Raw genomic sequence first — 24,598 nt, 5'->3', positions numbered from 1 at the left:
ATGGGACACAGTCCATCTGATCGAACCAGAACACGTCTGATTACAGGGGAGAGTAGCAGCATCATGAAGCTTCACCTCTACAACAGTCTGGGACACTCCAGAAAGATCTGCAGAAACACAAAGCACTTAGTCACACACAAACAGCATTTTGTGCTTTGGCTTTGGGTGTGCATTTACATTAGTATTGTGCTTTCACTTACACAACACCTTATTGTTACACTAACAATAGTGTTGGCCTTACACTGAGTAAAACCTCCTTACAATATCTACAAAACAAAACTGTATAAAAGGACTTGGTGGTATGGGTGTGAATGTTTTTAACATATTTTGTATGTATCAAATAAAATACTTCATTTTTGCTCATGGAAGAACCCATGACATCTTCTGGTTTAAGAAAAAAATCATAATCGTTCCTGGTTAAGGATAAAGGTCTCTGAAGACTTTTTAAAAGAGTGAACGCAAAATGTGTTGGAACAGGAAATTACCCACAGATCATGTGAGCACAGTTATGAGCTTTCAAGTTATTTCAGCCTAGAACTGTATTCATGATGAGCTACACCTACAGCATAATTTGAAAATGAAATATTAGAAAATGTGATCCCAATTACTTTTGCCTGGAGTGGAAAATAATAAAAATGCAATGTAACCAAATGTATTTACATAATTGCTGTGAAAATATCACTGTTCCCGTTTTAATAGATTAATAAAGATACTGATCTGAGAGACAATAAAACTACCAGTGCCTGTGGTTGCTGGATATGTAGGAATAATTTCTCTCACAGGTGTCACAGTGTGTTAGTCCTGGCTCGACAGTGTATCTAAAGTCAGCAGAAATTGGTCTCAAAACTCCTTACAAATGTGTAAATGATAATCCACAAATTACACATATATCACAAATACATTTCACTGTTCACAAATAAATACATTTCATTTTGTGTCTCACAACCTGAAATTTGTACAAACACTGTTCAACTTTTATAAATACATCATAATTTGTATGTGAAACTGAATATGTTTCATTTATATTTACTTGCATATTTTTTAAAAGCTTAAGTCTCAAAATTAAAATTTAGTTATAAAATGGTGCATCTGCATTTGTGGATCACATTGTTTTTTTGTTCATTTCCTCTCGCGTATTTTGGGTTTTGAGACTTTCCTTGCGCATTTCTCCATCCACACACAAATGCACCACTCCATTCACAAAGGTGGCAACAAGTGAACAAGCCACCACAAGGGGCGCTGTTTAGTTTCACTGTGGTTGTGAATGGCGGCGCTCCCAGCTTACAGCTCAGTAACAACCAGTCAGACACCCAGGACTGCGGCATGGCTAGTCAACCTTCATCATCATTAAATGAGAATTCTACAGTGAGCAAAACAATCATCTGTAGTCGTTATGTAATAAACCATATGTTTACACATGAAAATTGTTTAACATGTTAGTGGGCCTAATTTTAGCTAGGTTAACTCCATCGTTTATGCTGCTAGCTATCATAGTGAAACGCAAAAATAACCAGTGCATTAGTTCCTTAAATTTGCATGGCCCATACTTGTATTGTACATTTGTGTTGTAACTGCAAAAAAAAATGTAGACCCAATTGTTAATTATTGGGATTTTTTAATGTTGCGAATTAATAATTAATTATTATTACTTGTAATGCTATAATGCTAGCTGTTAGTAGGTGTTGGTAACGAAAGTTAAGCCATTCTGTGTTCACCATTAACTTGAAAAAGCTCAGATATTTTTTAGATGATCATGTACTAGGAAGTTGAACATGGGTGGCTCAAATAAAATCAGTTGTTCAAACCTTATATAGTGATGTTTGCATTAAACATATTCACAGTTTCACATAATAATAGGATGGACATTTTAACAGTGTTATATGCTTTTCAGAACATGGTGGAGACGATGGCTCAGGCCCTAGTTACAGCCCTTTCAAGAGAGTTTTCATCCACCCGTAACAGCTCAGTTAACATATCAGTCAGGCCTCCATGTTTCTCAGCTAATACCACTATGTCTCCTAGCAACACCTCTGCTTCTTCATCCAGCAGTACCAGCCTTAGCAGCTCCACTTCTACAATCAACCAGGCTTTAAAGAGGTAAGATAAAATGTTAAGTTTGCAAACTAACATTTGTAGTCTGGATTATTTTCTGTATCCAACAGCAGTAATCAAGTCTAATGACTCACTCTGTTGTCTCTTTTTCAAAGGCAATTTCCTAATGTTTAATTCAAAAACAGGAGCAAAAAAGGGTAAAGGCCGGTTTTGTAGCTCTTCTCGGACCATTTCATCCAAGCACACAGACCTCACAGTTTATGTCCTGCCAGCCCCTACGTCTTTGACCCCTAAGGCTTCAAAAGAACTAGAACTTGCCAGTGCAGGGTTAGGTAAAGGGTGATTACAGTTCCAGAAGACTTCAGTCATAAAGAGGTAATTAATTACACATATGATACATATCATTTGATATTTTGAAAGGTATTTTAATTTGGAGTTCTGATTGTATATATGTGGTTAGACCTGTTTCATCTACAAACTCCACGTTAGATTATTTAGTCTTTATTTTTGTATATGTTGTTAGATTGTTACACTATTGGAGGAGGAGTTTCTCAAACTTTGCCCACTTCAAGGACGATGGATGTTCTACAAAGCAACAGGTATGAATAGGGGTTTTTTAAAAAGGATGTAAAACTGTTAGTGTCCTTGGTTTGTTTATGTTCTCAATATTTTTTTATAATCCAGGAGGAAACGGCCAAAGGAAGCTTTCAGTAATTCCCATGGACACAGAAGGCTACTCTGGTCGGCAGCTTCGCTCTGTTTCAAACAGTGGCAAGAATGTTTTGTTTTTGGCGCCCCTACAAGAGGAGATGGACACTGAGCCTCTTCCATACAGCAGAATTTGCAAAAATGCCACAGGTTCCCTGTGTGAGCTGTAATAGCACCATGCCACTGCAAATGTTGGCTCTACATGCTGAAGAGTGTCAACAAACAACAAATGTTAGTTGTGTTTTGTTATTAACTTAATTTGTTTTTCCCCTATAACATGTGTGTTCACTGCTTTTTTTTTACAGTTTAAATTTAGATCAAATTTCCCACACATTCTAAAGCATTACATAACAAATAAGTAATCTCAAGAAAAACCTTTAATTCAAATTAACAGCTTTTAATCAGTGGTTGTATGAAATCACAGTAAATATTTTTAACAGGGACTCTAGTTGCTTAATTTTACTCAAACTTTTGGAAAAGATTTTAGTAAACTGTAGACCAGCATGTTCATCTAAAGTTTGTTCATGTAGGAGTCTTAGAAGTTTTTAATATAGCTTTTTTGTAGCCTGTAGTCTCTTCATTGCATATGTATTCACTGCAGTTGAGTGTGAACATTTTAACCCTATGAACTTAATGTATTTAAAGGATCAGACTGGTACTGTTATTGTGGAGGACAGAGAAGTGCTTGAGACTTCAGAGGAGCTGGTGGAAAATGCTACAGAAACTGAGCTTCCCAAAAGCAGCCATGGGGTAATATTGTCTGATTATTTGTGTTATTCACATGTGTTTTCATTTAATTGTAAATGCCTCTTATGTGTATTTTTGCATTGTATCTATTTCTGTGCAGATATGTCCTATATGCCAGAAGGAGTTCCCTATGTCGGTACTTCCTTACCATGGCAGTGTTTGTGCAGAGAGGTAATATAATGTGTTTAAATATATGCTTAGTTATAAAAGATATAACAGCTATTGGGGTGTGCTGTTGTACAGAATCATTGCACACTTGCAAGCCAATAAGAAAAGAATATTGTCTCCAGGGTATGAAAAAGTATTTGTGCTGTAATTACATGCAACTGACCAAAACGGGACAATGTACATAAAATGTAATAAAATGTCACTGCAGTGTAGGACAATTCCAGTGTTCGTAATTGTAAGGCAGACCCATGGTATCTACAAGTACAGTAATCCGAAGGAAAACATTAAAAACACAGGTAACAGGAAAAACATGTTAGAATGTGCAGTTATTTGTTTAATGCCGTGGTTCTTTACTGTATCATGAACAATGCCATATTTTTTGTTTGAAGTTCATTCACTGTCAGCATATCTGACATGGAACGCCCAGGACCATCTTCTCTTTCAGAAGCTCCAAGTCCAGAAGTAGATTGTAAGTATAATATTATGATGTTGAGAATGTAACTGTATATGGGAACTTGGAGTTGATAAAAAATAATATGTTAAAAACATACAAAAACATGCTGTCATCAGAGTAGCTGCCTGAATAAAAGTCATTTCTGGACAATGTGGTTGATGTGTCCAGTTTAAGCATAGATTTACAGTCATTGCTTTGTTCTAAACACAAAGGACACCTTAATGTAAGGTATTTTATGCTTAATCATATATATTTCTGTCTGAAGCTTAAGAATGTACATTGGTATATTGTCTTATGTCTGGCATTCTTAAAAAATGCTTTGATTGGAAGCCAGCTTTTGCATAAATAAACCACTCAGCCTTGAAACTGAAGATTAGATATATTGTGCAGAGACAAAAGTATGAGTTTTAAACTTGTTTTTGTGTTCCTCAAGTATGGAAAACAGTTGAAGACCAAAAGGAAACTGTTCGCCTGTTCCTTGAGCAACTGAGGCGACAAGGACAGAGTCAACCCTTTCTGTTACTGATGTTGGATTCCAGGGATAATGATGAAGAGCGTGATAGGTCCCTCATTTCTTTTTACAAGGAAAGTCATCAGAAAAGCAGATGGGCAGCACCTTTTCGCTGCCACATTCAAGGTATAGGTTTAAATATAAAATTGAATATTTAAGAATGTCAACCTTTAAACACTGCAATTTATACCACTGTGTTCTACGAATCTCAGTGATTGTGGTTACTGTTAAGGTTACAGCACGCTTTGTCGTTATATGGAAACTCATTTAAGAAAAAAAACTGAAGAAAATAATTTCTGTGAATTTGCACATTAACATTATTATAACATTTTACAATTTTATAGGGGATGCTGCAATTAGTTCGGGAGTTACAAGACATATCCTGTCGTCTGCTATCACCAAATTAAAACATGGATTTAAACTTAATTTTGGTTTGTATATATTTAATACAATAGTCTATATTTTGTATTCAGGTATTCATGTATTGTAAGTGCAAGATGTCTTGATCTGACATTAGAGCTGAAACGATTCTTCGAGTAACTCGAGTAATTCGATTACAAAAAATACTCGAGGCATATGTCACCATCTTTTTTAAATATTTAAAATCCCGCTTTGTACTACTGCGCAGCTCCGGTATCATTGTTTTACACGGACTGTTATAACTGACGCACAGGTTTAAGGCGGCGTGATTTGTTTTGATGGAAATGGCGCAAAATGAAGATAGCGGTGTCCGTAAAAGGGCAAAAATGTCAAAAGTGTGGGACCATTTTTCGCTGCGCAAGGTGGACAACGTAGTGCAGTGTATTCACTGTAAAATGGATCTGGCCTACCCAGGGCTTAATTTGAGCCGGATCCTGGCGGAACAAATAGTTACTGAACAAATAATTTTATAAAAAGACATTTTTTAAACACAAGATCCACATTCAGACTTCCTAAATCACATAAGAGCTCTCCCTTTTAGCGATGCCTTTCTGCGTCTCCATAAAGCTAAAAGCTAGTTATACTTTCGCGAATGACCGTAGCGCGCAGCTCCGCGGACGGCGGAAGCGTTTAAACTTGACGCGTCACATTCTGTGCAGCGTTGTGCGTAACGATATGTGGTATATATGTAACACAGGCAATGAGGTGTACCAATTTAGCCCAGGACAATCACAGCAACCTGGCAGAACCACCTCACCCCGGTATACACCCCCAATCACTTGGGCAACCCTTCCCCACTCGCAGGGGTCTCAACTGAATGAGCAGAGACGGCGACCAAGTAGAGGGCAACAATAACAATGTTTATTTTAAAATAAAAATAACAAACAATCTCCAGGCTACTGTGGTGGACACACAACTCCGGTGGAGGGCTTCACCCTAAAACATGGACCAATAGTTCACAGCAAGTTATTATGTGCAATAAAACCACCACACTCTAATAAAGTCAAATAACCCCACACAACCACTGCAAACTATCACACAACCCCCACACTGTACCGCATTCCACCAACAGCACCTTTGGAGAAAATAAACAAAGAACGAAAAAACAACATTACTATCCAAGTTATTAAATGTCACAGAATAAAAGCTACAATTATTTATTCTAGTTAAAAATATACTCTTCCGTCAGCTTCCAATCTCACTTAGGAAGTGAGATTACTCAAGGCTCATGATACAACGACACCAATTGACATCAGAATACAGGGCAGAAATGATGGCCAATACAATAAAATTGTACCATACAAAGGACAAACAAGCGGACACAAAAAAAACCAATATAACAAAACAGCGACTGGTGCTGATGTAACTTCAAACACTTGTTCACTGGGACCGGTCTGTTGTCAGCAGGTAGTGCTATGGTATTCCTCTGCTAGGAATTCGTGTCTAATGAAATAAAAATTATATCAGTATGAATAAATCTAATAATTACATTTACAGACACTACAAATTCCCAGCATACCAACCTAGAACGCGTCAGGCTTGTTACGACCGTCTTGTTTCCCCAATTCATAAAGTCTCTTGACACTGTATTAAAAATGTGCTCTTCTAAAACTCACTGGAACAGCTTTCGATCTATAAAACATTAACCAACACATCAGTTTAGTAATATACAACCTTAGCAATACCGCAAATCACTAAGGTGAACTTACTCAATAAAATCCAGACACAGCGCCGAGCTCAAACCACCGATATGCACCACACCAAACACCAAATCATTCTTCCGCAGGGCTGGCAGAATATAAAGGCACGACCAATCAGCGAATTACGTCGCTACTGCCGTACTGCGCATGACGAACGTCAACCCCCGACACTATGGGTGTTGCCACTAAACGGTCTGGAGGGGAACTGAATGCCATTAGACGGGTCCTACCCGTCACATATAGAAACACCCCTCAAAAACGGGGATGAACATTTGACGAATTTTAAAATTGCTTTGTGTTTCAGGTTTGTAAATTGCTGGAATTTAGGCTTAAAATGCACTTCTGCACTTAAAACACTTATAAAACACACGTAAATCATTTAAAAGTAATTTATATAAACGGATTGGCTTGTTATTAACATTTGTGCGCCTCACTGTGCGTTCACACCGAAAGCGATAAAATCGCTCTCCGTCGCCGAGTCGCCAGCATCGCGTCGCGTGGGGGCGTGTCCAACATCACGCCTGCATGCAGCACGTGACAGATATGCAAATCACGTTTTTAAAGCAGGACGCAGTATTTATTTTAATCTATTGATTACAGGACACACGATTATAAAGGAGTGCGTGTATAAAACATAGTGTGTGTATAAAACACATATAGTATATAGACCTAAAATGTTTATGTATTTTTTTTACTTTTTACCCCAGACCCGAAGATCAAACAGGAATTTAAAAAATCATAACCAATAATAGGGTATACGCTCATTTATTGCAGATTTTTTTAACAAATGAACAGTATTCCCTCCAAAAATAAACATCGTAAAGTGTGGGACATCCAGAGACAGCCACTATTAATCTCTCCTCCATTTTGCAATCGGAACAAATAATCAGTAGGAACCAAAGTCAGAGGTGCGGTTTCGGAGGAGGGTGCAAACATACTTTCTGATTGGTAGTCGCCGCCGCGCGTCACTGCTCATTTGCATAAAGTTGAGCCAAGCTCAACTTGTTCGCATCGCTCGAATCACTCAATAGGCCCAAAACGGAAATACGTCACCGCCGGGTAAAACAAGTTCCGGTACTCGCAGAAGATAGTTGTTGTCAATTCACCTCAGCATGGAGCGTGTGTTTACTTCATCCCTGTCGTCGCTGCCGAGACTGAATTTTAAATACGTTTCCAGTATCGTTGGAGAACATTCAACAACGAACGGTTCCAAGTTAAATAGTGGCTACAAATTGTTTGTAGAATAATTTATTCACTTATACCAGGGTAAGCTAACACCAGCTAGCACTAGCTAGGTAACTATTATTTAAGGTATAGCTGGTTCCATTAGTCATCCTACGGAGTGGTAAAACAGTCTATATTATTATGATATATATTATAATATTACAAATGATACTGACAGCTTTAGTTAACAATATCTAGCTAGGTTAAGCTGGGCGTACACTGTGCGATTTTTGGCCCATTTTCAGCCGATTTTTCACTCGTGCGACTATTTTTGCGATCGGGCTGAGTTTCGGCTCAATCGCGTGTCGTGCATCGTATAGTTTACACAGGTAAACGAGGAGCAATTCACACCTCACGACCAACTCCCGATCAGAAATCGCAGCGTCGCAAGAATATCAAACATGTTTGAAATTCAAATCGCTCCTCGTGAGAGTATCGCACTGTTGAAGCAGCTCCACGAGCGGACTCTCCCTGCGATTTAGTCGTAGTTTGAGCTGGAGCCGAGTACATGATTTAAAATATCGTACAGTGTACGCCCAGCTTTAGCAAGCCAAGGGACGTCAGCTATTGATTGTTTGGTTTACATCAGTATCAATAAAGTTCATGACACACACCAAGTTATTACGTGTTATTGTTTATTCAGTGTCCAATATAGTCGACAGCAAAGTGATGGTCAGAGCTGGATGCTACCGAGCAGAGCTGGATGCTAGCGGATCACAACTAGTTTCAGAGCCGGTTTCAGTGGAACAGTTGCTGTCCGCATTTGAAAGAGCAAACTCTCGACTAGTAGATGTTCGTGGTGTACTGCCAGCCGAGAGCTTGCTCTTTTCTAGCTAGATGCTATCGGATCACGGCTAGAAGCTATCGGATCGGGGCTAGAAGCTATCGGATCGGGGCTGGAAGCTATCGGATCGGGGCTGGAAGCTATCGGATCGGGGCTGGAAGCTATCGGATCGGGGCTGGAAGCTATCGGATCGGGACTAGAAGCTATCGGATCGGGGCTAGAAGCTATCGGATCGGGGCTAGAAGCTATCGGATCGGGGCTAGAAGCTATCGGATCACGGCTAGAAGCTATCGGATCACGGCTAGAAGCTAGCGAACCGGGGCTAGAAGCTAGCGAACCGGGGCTAGAAGCTATCGGATGACGGCTAGAAGCTATCGGATGACGGCTAGAAGCTAGCGAACCGGGGCTAAAAGCTAGCGAACCGGAGCTAAAAGCTAGCGAACCGGGGCTAGATGCTATCGGACTGGGGCTAGATGCTATCGGACCGGGGCTAGAAGCTATCGGATGACGGCTAGAAGCTATCGGATGACGGCTAGAAGCTAGCGAACCGGGGCTAGATGCTAGCGGGTAACAGCTAGATGCTAGCGGACGTACGTGTACTCCCAGCCGAGAGCTTGATCTTTCAAACGCGGACAGCAACTGTTCCACTGAAACCGGCTGGGAACTGTAACAGTACCGGGGACAGTAACAGTACTGGGAACAGTAACAGTACCGGGGACAGTAACAGTACTGGGAACAGTAACAGGGAACAGCACCAACTTTTAGCCGCGAGCTTCCTGCTATGTAGTCTGCAGCAGTGAAATGCTGGCTACACACAAAGATGCTCCGTATCACAAAGTTTTCCCCTTCATCCCTCCTAATTGCACAAACCCATTTTCTTTTCTGCTCGTCGTCAGCCGGAAAACCATAGAAACTGAGATACGACTGTTTTTGCTTCGAGATCGAGCACCCTGGTGCACTGCAAAAGCTCTTGTTATTGGACTCTGCCATTGTTTAATGTGTAACGGAAGTAACTTTACCCTGCAACGAGAGCTTCCGGAAGAAAAAATGCGGAAGTGTGAAAAGGGCCTATAGACTACATGCACGCACTATTTCCGGGTTTACCTGAGCCAGCCCACTTTCTTCCGGTAGCGGTTGTTACGAGCCGTCAGCAGCTGCCGTCCGGTCTACATCTCTTTAATTAAGATGTCTTTTTACACGAGGTGTTTACGAGACCTTCCAAATTTTACCATTAACGACGTTCACCGGATCGTTAGAATTACATCGGTTTCTTCGACCAGCAAGAGAGAGAAAGGCTTCAAGCTTTATGTCTCAAGCTACATCGACAACTATGAAGGTAAGTTAGGCAACTAGCTATTCGAACCTCAAAGTTCCTAGTTGGCTTTACTAATACTTTTACTATACTTACATTTTATATGCAGGAATAAAACTCAAACAAGCTTTTGAAACTGCTGGTAAAAGATGCTATCTAAGTATGTGAAGTCTAAGTTGTATTAGCGGGTCAGCTAACCTTACCTTAACATTAGTATTTAGGTTATGCAGTGTTTTTGTAGCAGAGGTAACGCTATGACCTTGATTATTTCAGTAACTGTTGTTATTCACATGCGTTTTCCTTCATTTCTCAGTATCTAATAAAGAACAGGTGACAGGAGAGGTCAGCGTAAGGGCGATATGCTATCGTTCGATGAGAAAGACGGAGAAGCCACACAGTTTGAGAGTAGGCTTCTAGTTAGCGACAGAATAAAAGAGAAAGTTTAGCTAAATTATTTGATTATGTTTTATTAATGTGATTAAAACAGTTTCTTGAAGACCATTGGAATAAATAATCCTGTTCTTATAAGTGCCAATATAATAAGCCAACTCTAAGACCATGTCTTTAGCTTTTTTGTATTATCAGGTTGATGCTAGTTTCAGGATGGAGGAATTTATACAAAGTAACCTGTAAACATATAGTAAACATAACACAAAGGGTATGGTGTTGATAAGGGAGTAGAACAAGAGAATTTCTGTATTGTGACTGTGAAATCAAATCCTTAATCTTCAAGAAACTGCTTTAAACTGTTTTTGATAATCTGTTGTCTTATTGATGTGTGAAATATTATTCATTACATATAACTCACTTAGCTCATATCACTTGTTCACTTACTATGCAGTATGTCTTTTTTTTGTATATTTACCATTCTCTTGCAGATTGTGTTAAAGGACTCCAAGCCTGTGATTTTGACACACTGTCAGTGCTCTTGTGTTGCTGGAACAGTTTTATGCAACCATGCTGTTGCTTTACTGTACCAGACAGCACATTATTCCCAGCTGGGAATACATGCAGTTCCTCCAGTCCGTAGCTGCACAGAGAAGGAGCAGGCTTGGCACAAACCTCGAACAATGGTATGCCTGTTTGAAAACTTTTTGAATAGTGAAGTTTTAAGTAATTTTACCTTATTTACATGTTTTTGTTTATTTTTATATTGCCAGGGAATAAAACCAGGCCCTGTGGAAAGTATGGCAATTGTTTCAGCAAGACATGAAGAGAGGAAAGTGGCTGAGGAGGTGAGGCAAGATATAAAATATATATCATTTTAATTCTGACTTTGAATTTCAGTAAAATACAACAAATGTAAAAACATATACACAGACTGTGCTTGGTAGAATTTGTTTTGTTTTGTGTTTTACGCAGGAGCACAGTCTTCAAAGCTGTGACTGGGGATCTGCCTGATGTTTCAGTGCTTCGAGTGGCAGAGGTATATGCTGGTTTCAAGAAGGATGTTGCACCGATGATTACAACAATGGACATGTCTCCCGGTATACCATTGGTTGACTCAGCCTTTGGTAAAGTTCAAGCAGGTAGTGTGCTTTCTTATCAGCAGCCAGCAAAGAAATCCCCGCACATCACACGACATAAGGATGCTCCACCTCCACCACTTTTGCCATTGAAGGACTACCATCTTGAGCAATCTCAGTGCACATTTGTACCCAGTGAGCAGGAGATGTTACACCTGATTTCATTGGCAGTAACACCTGAGATCGCTAACCAGATTGAGAAGGCAACAAGGTCACAGAGTTCATCCCGAGAGTGGCATGAACTACGGAAGCCACGCGTGACAGCTTCACGCTTCAGAGAGATTTGCCACGTCAGGGGGTGGAGTTCAGCAGAAAATCTAAGAATTTTGAAGGGCACTCACCAGACAGCTGACATGAGACGGGGGCTGGCAATGGAGACTGCTGCTGTGGAAGAGTACTGTGGCTTGAGAAATGTCAACTTCTCACCTTGTGGTTTTCTTGTACACCCAGATGCTCCTTGGTTGGGGGCCTCTCCTGATGGTCTCATTTATGATCCCAGAGAGTACCCACCTTATGGCCTTGTAGAGGTTAAATGCCCAAATATCAGGAGTTATGTTGACTGCACTTACCTTGGTGCTATGAATGGCACCCTTGCTCTGAAGCACCAGCATGCCTATTACTGGCAAATTCAGGGACAGCTGTTGATCTCAGGGCTGAAATGGTGTGACTTTGTGGTTTATACACATGATGACATATTCATTGAGCGAATTCACATTGATAGCCAAGTGAGAAAGACAATAAGAGAAGTCAGATTTTTTTTTTTTTTACATTTATCTGCATAAGTGTCTTTCTTCAAAGATGTGTTGATATAATGGCTCATATGTAGATACACCACATAAGCCCAGAGTTGAGGACTTCCCAGTAAGGCCCCCCCCCCTATTGGTACGCTTAATTATTTATTAAAAATGGTTATATTGTTAAGTAATCCTGTTTCGTTAAATACTTACCTGGTTTACCTGTATGACATAATGTCATGTTTTTGTTGTTCATCAGGAAAGAATTGTTTCAGTGTTTATTTTGTTGCCTCTTAGTTCATTAACATATAAAACATGTTTTCATGTAATGCAGAGTTCATAATGTGTACACAAGTTATTCATTTTTTCCACACAATTACTTTTGTTTCTTCAAAATACACATGATGAAATGTAAAACTTACATTTAATCATTGATTATTTTTAAGGTACGATCAATACTACATACATGTATGGGGAATAATACTACAGAAATACATGCAATGGTGTGTGTAAAGGTTTATTTGTAATATTTGAACTTTGAGTAACATTCTAATTTGAATGATAAACTTTAGTATTGATACATGGGTAGAACAGAACATTGTATAAGTAGATTTGATGATTGTACAGTATTGTGTGTAAATAAAAATCTTTTATATTTTTGTAATATGTAATATCAAATGCTGCTGTTTGACTTTAAAACAAATCGAATAGTCAGAAGTGCAGGCCTGTAAATCTAATTAGTCTTAATTCCTCCATAAGTACACAGTATACAATTTGGTAATCAAAGTTAAATAGCAAAACAAACATGTAATATCATCAGTATCTTCTAAATTATATATTTATAGATTCACTTTTTAAATTGCTTTGCTGTTTGTGTGTAAACTTTGTCTACTGACCTTTTGCCCATTCTTTTACTAAAGGTCCATTCTGGTAGTTCACTAGTAGACACGCAACAGTGTAAAACTGGTTAACAGTTCCTGTGATGCTCAGAGGGATAACTGTGTCAAAAAGCTTGTGCTGCTTCACCCTGCGTATCAGGCGCTCCACGTGAACCCGAAGTCGTGCAATTGACTGTGTCTCCCTGACCTCAGAGGCTGGCATCTGGGATCTGCTGGACAGGAAAGCAGGTCTGTGGACTTTACATGGCACACAGTCATCCACAAGAAAGCCTCTGTCCACCATTATGGCCATCTCTTGTGTTAGCAACTGCACAATCCCTGACTCCTTCAAAATTTGTTTGTCGCTGATAGAACCTGCGTACAAGGCAGAGACGAAAGTGACAGCACCATGAGGTGCCATGCCAACCAAGCCCTTGAAAGTGCAATGAGACTTGTAGCTTGAGAACACTTCACTTTGCAGGAGAAGAGAAGATGGTGTTTGACAACGCAGTTCTGTGCAATCAAGGATGACCTGTGTATCTGCATAGTCCTTGAATTCTTCTGGTAGGTGAGCCTTGGTTGCTTTCTGTGACATCCATATGCACACAGCCCCAAGCACTGTGTACAAGTAATTTGCCCATGTTACCAGAATTCGACTCACAGTGGATTGACTGATGTTAAATCTGTGGGCCAGGTCCCTCTGTTTCAGTCCCAGGGAGAGGTAGTTCATAAATAAAAAAAATTCATCTATGGGTTGCAGGGATTGTGTCTGGAAAATGATAAATATGTTTGATGCATAAATCTTATCTCTGTGAACAAAATCATTTAGAAATGACATTAGTTCATGTAGTTTATTAGACTTACTGCAGGACAAGGAATGATGTCTTGATTCTTCTTGGATGCCGCTCTTGCTCTGGTGATACGCAACATTTTGCCCGTTGATGGTTCTATAAGGCTCCAAAATGCCATTAGATGGTTGTATGTTGCAAACCTGTGTTGTAGAAAAAAAACACTGGCTTAAATCATCTTCAAACCAGCTTCTGGAAAAAGTTATTCTTAACTAGAACCTCTGCATCAGTATTGGGTTGATTCAAGGAATGAGCCATTTTGAACACTTGCTTACTTTGTATTACTAGGAAGCAGCCCTCTTTTTAAACATCAAAGGGGTATTGCTCGTGAATTAGGACTAAGCACATACAGTATCTTGGTTGAGTATGGTAGCTATGCATACATCACGTTTAACCTACCTTGTATAGAAGCGTATGTCTTCGTCAGAAGATGCAAATCTCCTCAAACAGAACCGCTGTCTTACGGATAAATCTTCTATTTGAGACCGTAACCTCTCTACCTCTTCACGCAGCTCATCAGTCTGCTGGAGTGCCAGATCAAGGGCTGCGGGATCGGGGACAGCGCAATAGTCATGTTCAAACAGGTGATTCTCTTCCACTGGTTCCTCTTCACCCAGAGGTTCATCAGATGGACGTTTTCTCCTTTGCCAAACGCTTGGTCTCGATACTGGAACACTGTAGTTGTTCCATTGAAATAAAACTGGAACAGCTCCCTTGCGAAGTGTCCGACGTCCGTTAGTTTTTGGTGGTTCAATTAGATCCTCTTGAAGGAAATGTCGACTGCACACCCTTGTATGGTTGGTAATAGTAAAACTGTCCCGTCGAATGTTTACAATCCATGTTTTACGTAAATCTTTATCCACCGGAAAAGTATGAAAGCTAAGCACAGTATTGTACTTAGCAGAAGCCTCACACAGGGGTACACAGCAATGTTCTGCTGTAGAGCCAATACATCGCTGCTTTTTAAACGGTCTTAAGCTCATGTTCAGTAGAATTGTGGGCTAATAGGTAACAACTGTGAAAAAAACATTTACAAAAAAATGGTAAAATGTGTTCAAATAGAAACCGCACTCACCACCGAACAAGCTATTTGCTACTGAAAACGCCGCACCGGAAGTCGGCAAACTGGCTGGTTTTTAGGCGGAAATACGTAGGGACTACTTTGTGCATAGAGTCTATTCGCGCCGTGTCGCTGGGTGTCGCTCACTCTCATTGAAAATGAATGACTTCCGGTCGCCGTGTCGCTCTCGTCGCTTTCGGTGTGAATGCACAGTAAGTCAGCGACACAATAGTTTGTTGTTTTTTTCCAAATTAAAAGAGGAAGTAAATTTTATCATGATTTAGAGATTGATTTATAGTGACTGACTTAGAATTGCTGATTAAATGTAAATAAAATTGAGATGATGGCAAATGTTTTGCTCACCTTTCGTGAAAAGCCATCAATACCAACAAAAATGACTATAATATACCTGTTGGGGACAGACGGACGGACAATTAAATGGTAGCTACACAGTAAACTGGAAACAAAACCATACATAAAATACTACTATGTCTACTATGCAGTGTCTCATACACATAATGACCGTTTACCTGATGAGCTTATGGTTTGTGTCTATGTGTACTAGATATTTGGGGCAGGGCATGGAGTATGTTCGCCTGATGATGCATCCTAATTGTGTCATTCTCGACAAAATCCCTAGACTGTCCACACGATGCATTGATGCTTTGACACGATCCCATTGTAGTCGGTGTCCCTGTGCTTCCAGAGTCCCCTTTACTAATCTATATCCAGCATGTGGCATTGTTTCTTTGATCCGTGACATGTTCATCTAGTTCAGCATCTGTGTAAGTACTGTACATTCCTCTGATGGAAAGGTTGTTTTCAGCCATTCTTCTGAACAGAGTAGCATGAGACACTAACAGTCTTGCAATTGTAGTTACAGGCAGCCCAATTTCAAGGAGATGAGCAAGGTGTTCAGTAGGTATTATTATCTGGGGCCGTCCAGTCTTGTTTCTTTTTTCAACTTGAACCACAGGACGCAGGTCTTGGTTGTCTCTATAACTCTGAATTGTTGTGTAGCTCTCTTAGCTTTTGTTTAACATCATGGGTTACTTGAACGTTCTGTGACACAGCATCAAGAAAAACTATTTCTTGCCTACATACAAACTCCAGATAATCAACATCAAGTGTTGTTTGTTGTAAAGCATGTACCACCCGGTCATATAATCTCTCCAGGGTGTGTTGTTTTAACAGCTGCTAGAAATGGAGCAACAACAAAAGCACAACAATTAATTTATACATAACAGAAATACAATTAACAAAAAGAGAGAAAACATTTTCTATTATTGCTAAAAAGCAGTTAGTTTGTCTGATAGATGGTTTGAGGCAAAATTACAGCAAGTCTTACAAGGTCAAGGTGTAAAATATGCTGATCATACATCAGAAACAGGCAAAAAAAACATGGTGATCAATGAACTGATTTAACTGGAATATAACTTTTACTTGGTTACCAGCTTACGATATGTGTTGTAGTCAGGGCTGGACTGGGACAAAAAAAATCGGCCCTGGCATTTTTGGTTTAGACCGGCCCCTCATAATTAGCGGAGCACAACTGACTTGTAATTTATGTATGTGAAGTATGACGTAGAAAAAATTAATTTAAAAAATTACTGGTTAAAGTCATTGGATTCAATCTTAGCGTTAATTAATCTTAGCATATTATCATCTCTAATATGTATTTTCTGAATATCTCTGATATAACAGCTCAATTCTAATTCTTCTAATGTCTTTTGACACCGTTTTACTCTTATTCAGTGTGGGTATATCTTTTGCAATTTATTTATCATTTATAAGTTTTAAAATCTGTAATTTCAATTGTTTGAGGTTTTAAAACACGTTGAACCACAGCAAAGGCTACAAATACAAACTACTATAACAGCCTTTCAACACACCTTTAACCTAAATATCTAAAATGCTATGATAGCCTAAAATGGACACTTGCTGCTCGTCCAACACTTCTCAGTCTTGACCATTTGCTATTTTATCAGAATAAGGGCGCGTGGCTGCCAGATTTTGGGAAGTATGCAAATACCAATTAATATTGATACTAATCAATCGCCATTGCTCATCATTCTCATGTAATAAAGTCCCTGTGTTATCCTAACGTTACTACCTGCTTACGTACTACACTTGCCCGCTCAGTCTGTCCCTCGTTTCTCTTTCACAAGCCTGCATCTCTGGCTGCTGCTCTCCCTGTCTGCTGCTGCTGTCTTCACCTACAGAGGATCTCGGAGGCTACAGCAGCGAACATGTCTGTGATTTTTACACATTTTGTAGCATCTACATTGAGACTCTTCAATTTCTTCGTGCGCAACTTCTCCGCACCCCCTTTCTGCCGCTTCTGTTGCTTCATGCTGCCTCTCCTTTAACAACGCGCTCAACACTGAACGTAGCGGGAGCAGGGTTGCCAGGTCCTACAAAAATATCCCGCACAAAATCTGTGTAAAACCCGCCCCTCAGAAGCGCCCAAAGCCCAAAGTTGTTGACCGGGGGGGGGGGGGGGGGGGGGGGGTGGTGACCAGTGTAATCTGTCGACCACCTTTGTGAATGGAGTGGTGCATTTGTGTGTGGATCGGGTGCAGAAATGCGTAAGGAAAGTCTCAAACCCCAAAATGCGCGAGAGGAAACGAACAAAAAAACAACGTGATCCACAAATGCAGATGCACCATTTTATAGCTACATTTTAATTTACTCTGAGCAGTAATATGACTTCTCTCCAGTGTGAATGCGCTGGTGCTGTTGAAGATTACTCTGTGTAGTAAAACTCTTCCCACACTCTGAGCAGTGATATGGCTTCTCTCCTGTGTGAATGCGCTGGTGCAGTTGAAGACTTCTCTGTGTAGTAAAACTCTTCCCACACTCTGAGCAGTGATATGGCTTCTCTCCTATGTGAATGAGCTGGTGCATTTGAAGACTTCTCTGTGTAGTAAAACTCTTCCCACACTCTGAGCAGTGATATGGCTTCTCTCCTGTGTGAATGCGTTGGTGCACTTGAAGATGACTCTGTTGAGTAAAACTCTTCCCACACTCTGAGCAGTGATATGGCTTCTCTCCTGTGTGAATGCGCTGGTGCAGTTGAAGACTTCTCTGTGTAGTAAAACTCTTCCCACACTCTGAGCAGTGATATGGCTTCTCTCCTATGTGAATGAGCTGGTGCATTTGAAGACTTCTCTGTGTAGTAAAACTCTTCCCACACTCTGAGCAGTGATATGGCTTCTCTCCTGTGTGAATGCGTTGGTGCACTTGAAGATGACTCTGTTGAGTAAAACTCTTCCCACACTCTGAGCAGTGATATGGCTTCTCTCCTGTGTGAATGCGCTGGTGCCGTTGAAGACTTCTCTGTGTAGTAAAACTCTTCCCACACTCTGAGCAGTGATATGGCTTCTCTCTTGTGTGAATGCGCTGGTGTTTTTTGAGATTACTCTGTTCAGTAAAACTCTTCCCACACTCCAAGCAGTGATACGGCTTCTCTCCTGTGTGAATGCGCTGGTGTTTTTTGAGACTACTCTGGTGAGTAAAACTCTTACCACACTCTGAGCAGTAATATGGCTTCTCTCCTGTGTGAATGCGCTGGTGCTGTTGAAGATTACTCTGTTGAGTAAAACTCCTCCCACACTCTGAGCAGTGATATGACTTATCTCCTGTGTGAATGCGCTGGTGCTGTTGAAGATAACTCTGTGTAGTAAAACTCTTCCCACACTCTGAGCAGTGATATGGCTTCTCTCCTGTGTGAATGCGCTGGTGCAGTTGAAGACTTCTCTGTGTAGTAAAACTCTTCCCACACTCTGAGCAGTGATATGGCTTCTCTCCTATGTGAATGAGCTGGTGCATTTGAAGACTTCTCTGTGTAGTAAAACTCTTCCCACACTCTGAGCAGTGATATGGCTTCTCTCCTGTGTGAAAGCGTTGGTGCACTTGAAGATGACTCTGTTGAGTAAAACTCTTCCCACACTCTGAGCAGTGATATGGCTTCTCTCCTGTGTGAATGCGCTGGTGCAGTTGAAGACTTCTCTGTGTAGTAAAACTCTTCCCACACTCTGAGCAGTGATATGGCTTCTCTCCTATGTGAATGCGCTGGTGTTTTTTGAGACTACTCTGGTGAGTAAAACTCTTACCACACTCTGAGCAGTAATATGGCTTCTCTCCTGTGTGAATGCGCTGGTGCTGTTGAAGATTACTCTGTTGAGTAAAACTCCTCCCACACTCTGAGCAGTGATATGACTTATCTCCTGTGTGAATGCGCTGGTGCTGTTGAAGATAACTCTGTGTAGTAAAACTCTTCCCACACTCTGAGCAGTGATATGGCTTCTCTCCTGTGTGAATGCGCTGGTGCAGTTGAAGACTTCTCTGTGTAGTAAAACTCTTCCCACACTCTGAGCAGTGATATGGCTTCTCTCCTATGTGAATGAGCTGGTGCATTTGAAGACTTCTCTGTGTAGTAAAACTCTTCCCACACTCTGAGCAGTGATATGGCTTCTCTCCTGTGTGAAAGCGTTGGTGCACTTGAAGATGACTCTGTTGAGTAAAACTCTTCCCACACTCTGAGCAGTGATATGGCTTCTCTCCTGTGTGAATGCGCTGGTGCAGTTGAAGACTTCTCTGTGTAGTAAAACTCTTCCCACACTCTGAGCAGTGATATGGCTTCTCTCCTATGTGAATGAGCTGGTGCATTTGAAGACTTCTCTGTGTAGTAAAACTCTTCCCACACTCTGAGCAGTGATATGGCTTCTCTCCTGTGTGAATGCGTTGGTGCACTTGAAGATGACTCTGTTGAGTAAAACTCTTCCCACACTCTGAGCAGTGATATGGCTTCTCTCCTGTGTGAATGCGCTGGTGCAGTTGAAGACTTCTCTGTGTAGTAAAACTCTTCCCACACTCTGAGCAGTGATATGGCTTCTCTCCTATGTGAATGAGCTGGTGCATTTGAAGACTTCTCTGTGTAGTAAAACTCTTTCCACACTCTGAGCAGTGATATAGCTTCTCTCTTGTGTGAATGCGCTGGTGTTTTTTTAGATTACTCTGTTCAGTAAAACTCTTCCCACACTCCAAGCAGTGATACGGCTTCTCTCCTGTGTGAATGCGCTGGTGTTTTTTGAGACTACTCTGGTGAGTAAAACTCTTACCACACTCTGAGCAGTGATACGGCTTCTCTCCTGTGTGAATGCGCTGGTGCCATTGAAGATTACTCTGTTGAATAAAACTTTTCCCACACTCTGAGCAATGATATGGCTTCTCTCCTGTGTGAATGAGCTGGTGCCTTTGAAGATTACTCTGTTGAATAAAACTCTTCCCACACTCTGAGCAGTGATATGGCTTCTCTCCTGTGTGAATGCGCTGGTGCCTTTTAAGATTACTCTGTTCAGTAAAACTCTTACCACATTCTGAGCAGTGGTAGCTTTTCTCTTTTTCCATGTTTACTGATTTCAGCAGACTGACATACTCCTCATAGATAAATGTGTTTATGTAGGTAAAGTTTATGTGTTTAGGAAAGTGGACAGCATTAATTCCTAGAGGAAAAAGACATTGCAAATTCATTGTGAGAAGAAGATGAAACAATCATGACAAGGAACCTGTGCACACGATTACTCCTGCTAAAAGTATGCAAAAAGTCACATGATCCACAAAGGACATTTTTTGTACGTACGTATTTGTACGTGTAGTGTGATGTATTAGAAAGTTGCTGTGTATTTGCTTGAAAGTCACATATGAATTTACAACAAATCGGATTTTGTATTTTTAAGTCATGGTTTTCATTTGAAAATCACGTTGTGTTTGTATGCAACTAAAGCGTTTTGAATTTGTAAGTTGCGTTTTTCAATTGAAAATCACGTTATGTTTGCTTGCAAATAGTATTTTTGCGGAATATGTCCCGTTTGTTTACTATGTTTTGGCAGCATTATAACTCCATGGCAGAGTTACTGTCCTGTTCAGAAAGGTCTATAACCCAGCCGGTGTGTGTATAATGAGATTGGGAGATACTGTGTTAATACTGTGTAAAAGGATGTATAACTCAGCCTGTGTGTGTAGCAAGATCGGGAGCCTCTTCAAAGACCCAAAAACAAACAAGGCTACATTATGTATCCAAATCCAAAAGGTACAATTGGGCCTACAGGCTACCTGTAGGCTGTGTGTGTGCTTTAAACTGTTGCATATTTATCTGGATTATACTGACAAATGTATCAGTCGGAGAATATAACTCACCTCTTCAGAAGATCTCAAATGTCTCACTGTTAAATGTTGAAGAAGCTGTCTTATGTTGGACTGAAAATGAATAGAACAAAATTTTACATTTCCACACTTCACATTTATTAAAAATGGCATACAAAGTAAAACATGCACATGTGATGTTGATCGACACATCTACTTTATTCGAACTGTTCCTCAACATAGATCTCCATGCCATTTCTTATTAAATGCCATGTCATTTTTACAGCGCATCTGTAAAAGCTGTAAAAAGTGTTTGAGATCTACAATATAGGCGAGACCTACTACCATCTTCTGGTGAAATATAAAATAGCTTTTTTGTATAAGGGCATTTTATACTGTGCTGGCAGGCCGCATATTGTCGCCCGGTCCGGACCCCTAACCCTAGCTTCCTATAAACACCAACATAATGTTTTAGTAAAATGTATATTTGATCTCATATTGGCTGTCACTGATAAATAACAATGTATAAACAACTGGGGAAGATGACAGATGGGTTGAAAACTCAAATGCCGATCTCACAGATCACTACGACTTTTACCAAGACTACATGCACTCAGGGTGACAACATTAACATGCAAGCTTCAAAAATGTTGTTCCCACAATTTATTTTGTTTGCTCTGAAACATAGATAAATGGTAAGAATTCTGATTTGAAACAGACAAGGGATCTTGCAGGGTGACTATTTACAAGACTCCTTCAGAGATAATTTTCTATCGTGCCATGGATATTTACAAAAAGAGAAACCGATTAACAATGGGAAAATAGAAATCAAGAGCGTAAATTACATTTCAATGCGGAGGTGGGGAGACAATACACAGTAAACATTTTCAAATGGAGTTCCTGAGGGGGCGTCAAAGCTTCTACAAAAATGTTATTGTGCTTAGGAAAAGTACACCAGTATATATCCATCTATAGGACTTCACCTAAACGTAAAAATACTTCAATGAATAACCAAACTAAATCAAATGTATGTAACATTACAATACATCCACTATCACAGCATAAAATCAATTAAATTGTACATTAAAGCTACTGTAATAAAACCGTACAATATAACTAGCATATAAGCTTTTATCTTTGTAACAGGAACCACTGAGCTACTAAACAAAATAATCAAACAGGAATTATATTCGTATAGTATCAAATAAGTAGCTACGTTATCTGGCTGTGTTAGTTTGCGCTAGAACATCCATTATAAAAACAGTTTAACACGTTGAATTTTCGACCAACTTTGCCAAGACACGAGGTTCAACCGTGAGGTAACGGAGCGAACAAAATAGTCTGGTTAAGATTTGGTTAAAAGGTGTTAGTGTTTCGTATTACTAAGTTAAGTACTTACAGGTCAACCAGTAGTCCAACACTTCCAAACAGGAGACAATAGGCGCAACTCCACTAAACGCTCGATGTTGATATTGAGAATAAGGAAACCTGTGGTCTGTAATGTCCGATGGTGATGGTAGGTAGAGGTGTGCTGATAGATCCAAATATCGATACCAACGCTGGTATTGATTTTGAGGAATACTCGTGTAAAAAGATTAATACTCAATCTTTTAAACTCTCCCGCACGCACCGACTGCTGCGTACGTGGATTCATCTAGCGGTTTATACTTTCGCTAGTGACCGTAGCGCGTGACTCCGCCCACCTCGCGCGACCCTGCGCAAACGGTGTAGGCGTTTATACTTTCGCGAGCGTCACCGCAGTGTTCTCCGAAACGATAGGTGGCGATAGGTGGCAGTGGAGAATAAAAAACCCTTGCAAAACCGGTGGAAGAACATTTTTACCTGACCAGAGACCGTATATATACACCAGGCATCAAACGTAAAGGCTTTTGCAGTGTTGTCCGAAACGATATGTGGTAGTATAAAGAAACACCCCTCGAAAAAAGGGGAATTAATATTTACCTGACGCATTTTGATGTTGCTTTGTGTTTCAGGTTTGAAAAGTGCTGGAATTTAGGCTAAAGTACATTAAAATGTTGAAATTGTAACTACTTCGTTTCACAACAAATAGCTGTCTGACTGAACAGTTCTCTTGTATTACGTTAACAAATATGAGCCTCTTGTAATTCCAGGACGAAACATGAGAGAATGTGAAGACGTTAAGATTGGGCGTTTTGAAAATTAATAACCATTAGATAATGTGATAAAAAAGCGTATTAATAGTTGTATTTTATGCATCACCTCTAAGTGTCGTTAATTGATGAAAATCACATTTCCTACATCTGACCGTTTGCGTGAAACATAGTGTACGCAATGTTTTTGTGCGTACGCACCGTTTGTACATGAGACCCCTGGACTGCAGATAATGATGAAGCTGTTATTTCCAAATATAATTGAGATGCTAGTATCTAGACTGACCAGTCTACAGACTACTTGGAGAGACCACAAGTACAGAGTGGTTTTGGCACTCTGGAGAGGACAGGTAGAGTGTGACTTTTTTACTTTAGCAGAATGCCAGAAAAGAAATAAGCCACGAACATAAAATATACAGAAACCAGAACCCTTGTGGTTCATGGATCTGTATACCTTGGTGCTATTGAAAACCATCTTGCGCTCCATCAGTTTTTTTGGAACCAGGGATGTAGCACAACTCAAGTGAAAGATAGTGACAATGTAAGGGTTGGCTAGACTGCTATCGGCCACCAGAGGGAGCCGATGGGCTAATCAGGTTAGATGAGCCACACCTGTTCATTAGCCTTTATAAGAAGCTCACTTGAACGCACTTGTTAAAGAGACTTGCGCGGTTATTGTCTCTTTGATTTTATTTTACTCTTTGAAATCTAAAGACAAGTTTGCCTTCCTCCTTTGTGTTTCTCTTTTTGGCTACTAGTGTTGAAGTGTAGTTCTGTTTCTGCCTCATTGTTTCAGAGTAGTGATGGCAAAACGAGGCTTCATGAACCAATGGGGCTTTCCAGCTCAAAGGTTCACCAAAAGGTTCATTACCCGAAGCCTCGCTGCTGTGCAAAAGTATATATGACAGACTCAATTTACATTTATGGCATTTGGCAGACGCTCTTATCCAGAGCAACTTACATTTTTATCTAATTTTTATACAAGTGAGCAATTGAGGGTTAAGGGCCTTGCTCAAGGACACCTCAGTCATGGCCTCAGGTCTGGGAATTGAACCCACGACCCTCCGGTCACAAGACCAGTTCCCTAACCACCAGGCCATGATTGCCCTATCAATTAATTCTGAGTCAGAGAAAACTGGAATGTCTGTGTATAAAATAAAACATTTTTGCCATGTCCCAATGAATATAAAAGT

At 40.2% G+C, this 24,598-nt stretch overlaps 4 protein-coding genes across 8 annotated transcripts; 2 read left to right on the top strand and 2 right to left on the bottom strand.

The window, feature by feature from the left end:
* Positions 1–1,180: 1,180 nt before the first annotated feature.
* Positions 1,181–5,860, top strand: LOC143509970 (uncharacterized). 2 transcript variants are annotated; one of them, XM_076998905.1, is made up of 10 exons: positions 1,181–1,365; positions 1,892–2,097; positions 2,208–2,427; positions 2,576–2,651; positions 2,737–2,991; positions 3,406–3,510; positions 3,608–3,678; positions 4,065–4,144; positions 4,563–4,766; positions 4,985–5,860. In XM_076998905.1, the coding sequence occupies exons 5-10, from the start codon at positions 2,830–2,832 to the stop codon at positions 5,128–5,130; spliced, it is 768 nt and encodes a 255-aa protein (XP_076855020.1). In that variant the 5' UTR covers positions 1,181–1,365; positions 1,892–2,097; positions 2,208–2,427; positions 2,576–2,651; positions 2,737–2,829; the 3' UTR covers positions 5,131–5,860. The 2 variants fall into 2 exon arrangements, with proteins under 2 accessions (XP_076855020.1, XP_076855021.1); XM_076998906.1 differs by having other exon boundaries at positions 4,563–5,860.
* Positions 5,861–5,899: 39 nt separating this feature from the next.
* On the bottom strand, positions 5,900–9,758 carry LOC143509964 (uncharacterized). Its single transcript, XM_076998894.1, has 3 exons — positions 6,770–9,758; positions 6,584–6,692; positions 5,900–6,503 (listed from the first exon to the last, which is right to left on the bottom strand). Exon 1 carries the CDS (start codon positions 9,756–9,758, stop codon positions 8,814–8,816), a length of 945 nt encoding a protein of 314 aa, XP_076855009.1. The 3' UTR covers positions 5,900–6,503; positions 6,584–6,692; positions 6,770–8,813.
* Positions 9,759–9,953: 195 nt separating this feature from the next.
* LOC143509963 (uncharacterized) lies at positions 9,954–12,941 on the top strand. 2 transcript variants are annotated; one of them, XM_076998893.1, is made up of 5 exons: positions 9,954–10,104; positions 10,394–10,485; positions 10,959–11,153; positions 11,241–11,315; positions 11,443–12,941. In XM_076998893.1, exons 1-5 carry the CDS (start codon positions 9,954–9,956, stop codon positions 11,479–11,481), a joined length of 552 nt encoding a protein of 183 aa, XP_076855008.1. In that variant the 3' UTR covers positions 11,482–12,941. The 2 variants fall into 2 exon arrangements, with proteins under 2 accessions (XP_076855008.1, XP_076855007.1); XM_076998892.1 differs by having other exon boundaries at positions 10,086–10,485.
* LOC143509952 (uncharacterized) lies at positions 12,827–22,925 on the bottom strand. Of its 3 annotated transcripts, XM_076998875.1 has the most exons (5): positions 22,673–22,925; positions 21,328–21,387; positions 14,466–20,633; positions 14,083–14,209; positions 12,829–13,987 (listed from the first exon to the last, which is right to left on the bottom strand). In XM_076998875.1, the coding sequence occupies exon 3, from the start codon at positions 20,536–20,538 to the stop codon at positions 17,815–17,817; it is 2,724 nt and encodes a 907-aa protein (XP_076854990.1). In that variant the 5' UTR covers positions 20,539–20,633; positions 21,328–21,387; positions 22,673–22,925; the 3' UTR covers positions 12,829–13,987; positions 14,083–14,209; positions 14,466–17,814. The 3 variants fall into 3 exon arrangements, with proteins under 3 accessions (XP_076854988.1, XP_076854990.1, XP_076854987.1); XM_076998873.1 differs by lacking the exons at positions 21,328–21,387; positions 22,673–22,925 and having other exon boundaries at positions 12,827–13,448; positions 13,880–13,987; positions 14,466–21,313; XM_076998872.1 differs by lacking the exons at positions 21,328–21,387; positions 22,673–22,925 and having other exon boundaries at positions 14,466–21,313.
* Between the last annotated feature and the right edge of the window lie 1,673 nt (positions 22,926–24,598).

The sequence above is a fragment of the Brachyhypopomus gauderio genome, chromosome 3, assembly GCF_052324685.1.
Source record: "Brachyhypopomus gauderio isolate BG-103 chromosome 3, BGAUD_0.2, whole genome shotgun sequence".
Lineage (NCBI taxonomy): Eukaryota > Metazoa > Chordata > Actinopteri > Gymnotiformes > Hypopomidae > Brachyhypopomus > Brachyhypopomus gauderio.
The sequence above is the reverse complement of the archived record's forward strand: the minus strand, read 5'-3'. Positions and strand labels throughout refer to the sequence as shown.

What these genes read in the sequence shown, in the direction of transcription:
- LOC143509952 (XM_076998873.1), bottom strand. Translation starts at nt 20,661, where the DNA reads ATGAATTTGCAATGTCTTTTTCCTCTAGGAATTAATGCTGTCCACTTT.
- LOC143509964 (XM_076998894.1), bottom strand. Translation starts at nt 9,758, where the DNA reads ATGGCAGAGTCCAATAACAAGAGCTTTTGCAGTGCACCAGGGTGCTCG.
- LOC143509970 (XM_076998905.1), top strand. Translation starts at nt 2,830, where the DNA reads ATGTTTTGTTTTTGGCGCCCCTACAAGAGGAGATGGACACTGAGCCTC. An exon ending in AGTGTCAACAAACAACAAAT is followed by an intron (nt 2,992 to 3,405) that starts GTTAGTTGTGTT and finishes ATGTATTTAAAG; the next exon opens with GATCAGACTGGTACTGTTAT. An exon ending in TTCCCAAAAGCAGCCATGGG is followed by an intron (nt 3,511 to 3,607) that starts GTAATATTGTCT and finishes ATTTCTGTGCAG; the next exon opens with ATATGTCCTATATGCCAGAA.
- LOC143509963 (XM_076998892.1), top strand. Translation starts at nt 11,290, where the DNA reads ATGAAGAGAGGAAAGTGGCTGAGGAG. An exon ending in AGAGGAAAGTGGCTGAGGAG is followed by an intron (nt 11,316 to 11,442) that starts GTGAGGCAAGAT and finishes TGTTTTACGCAG; the next exon opens with GAGCACAGTCTTCAAAGCTG.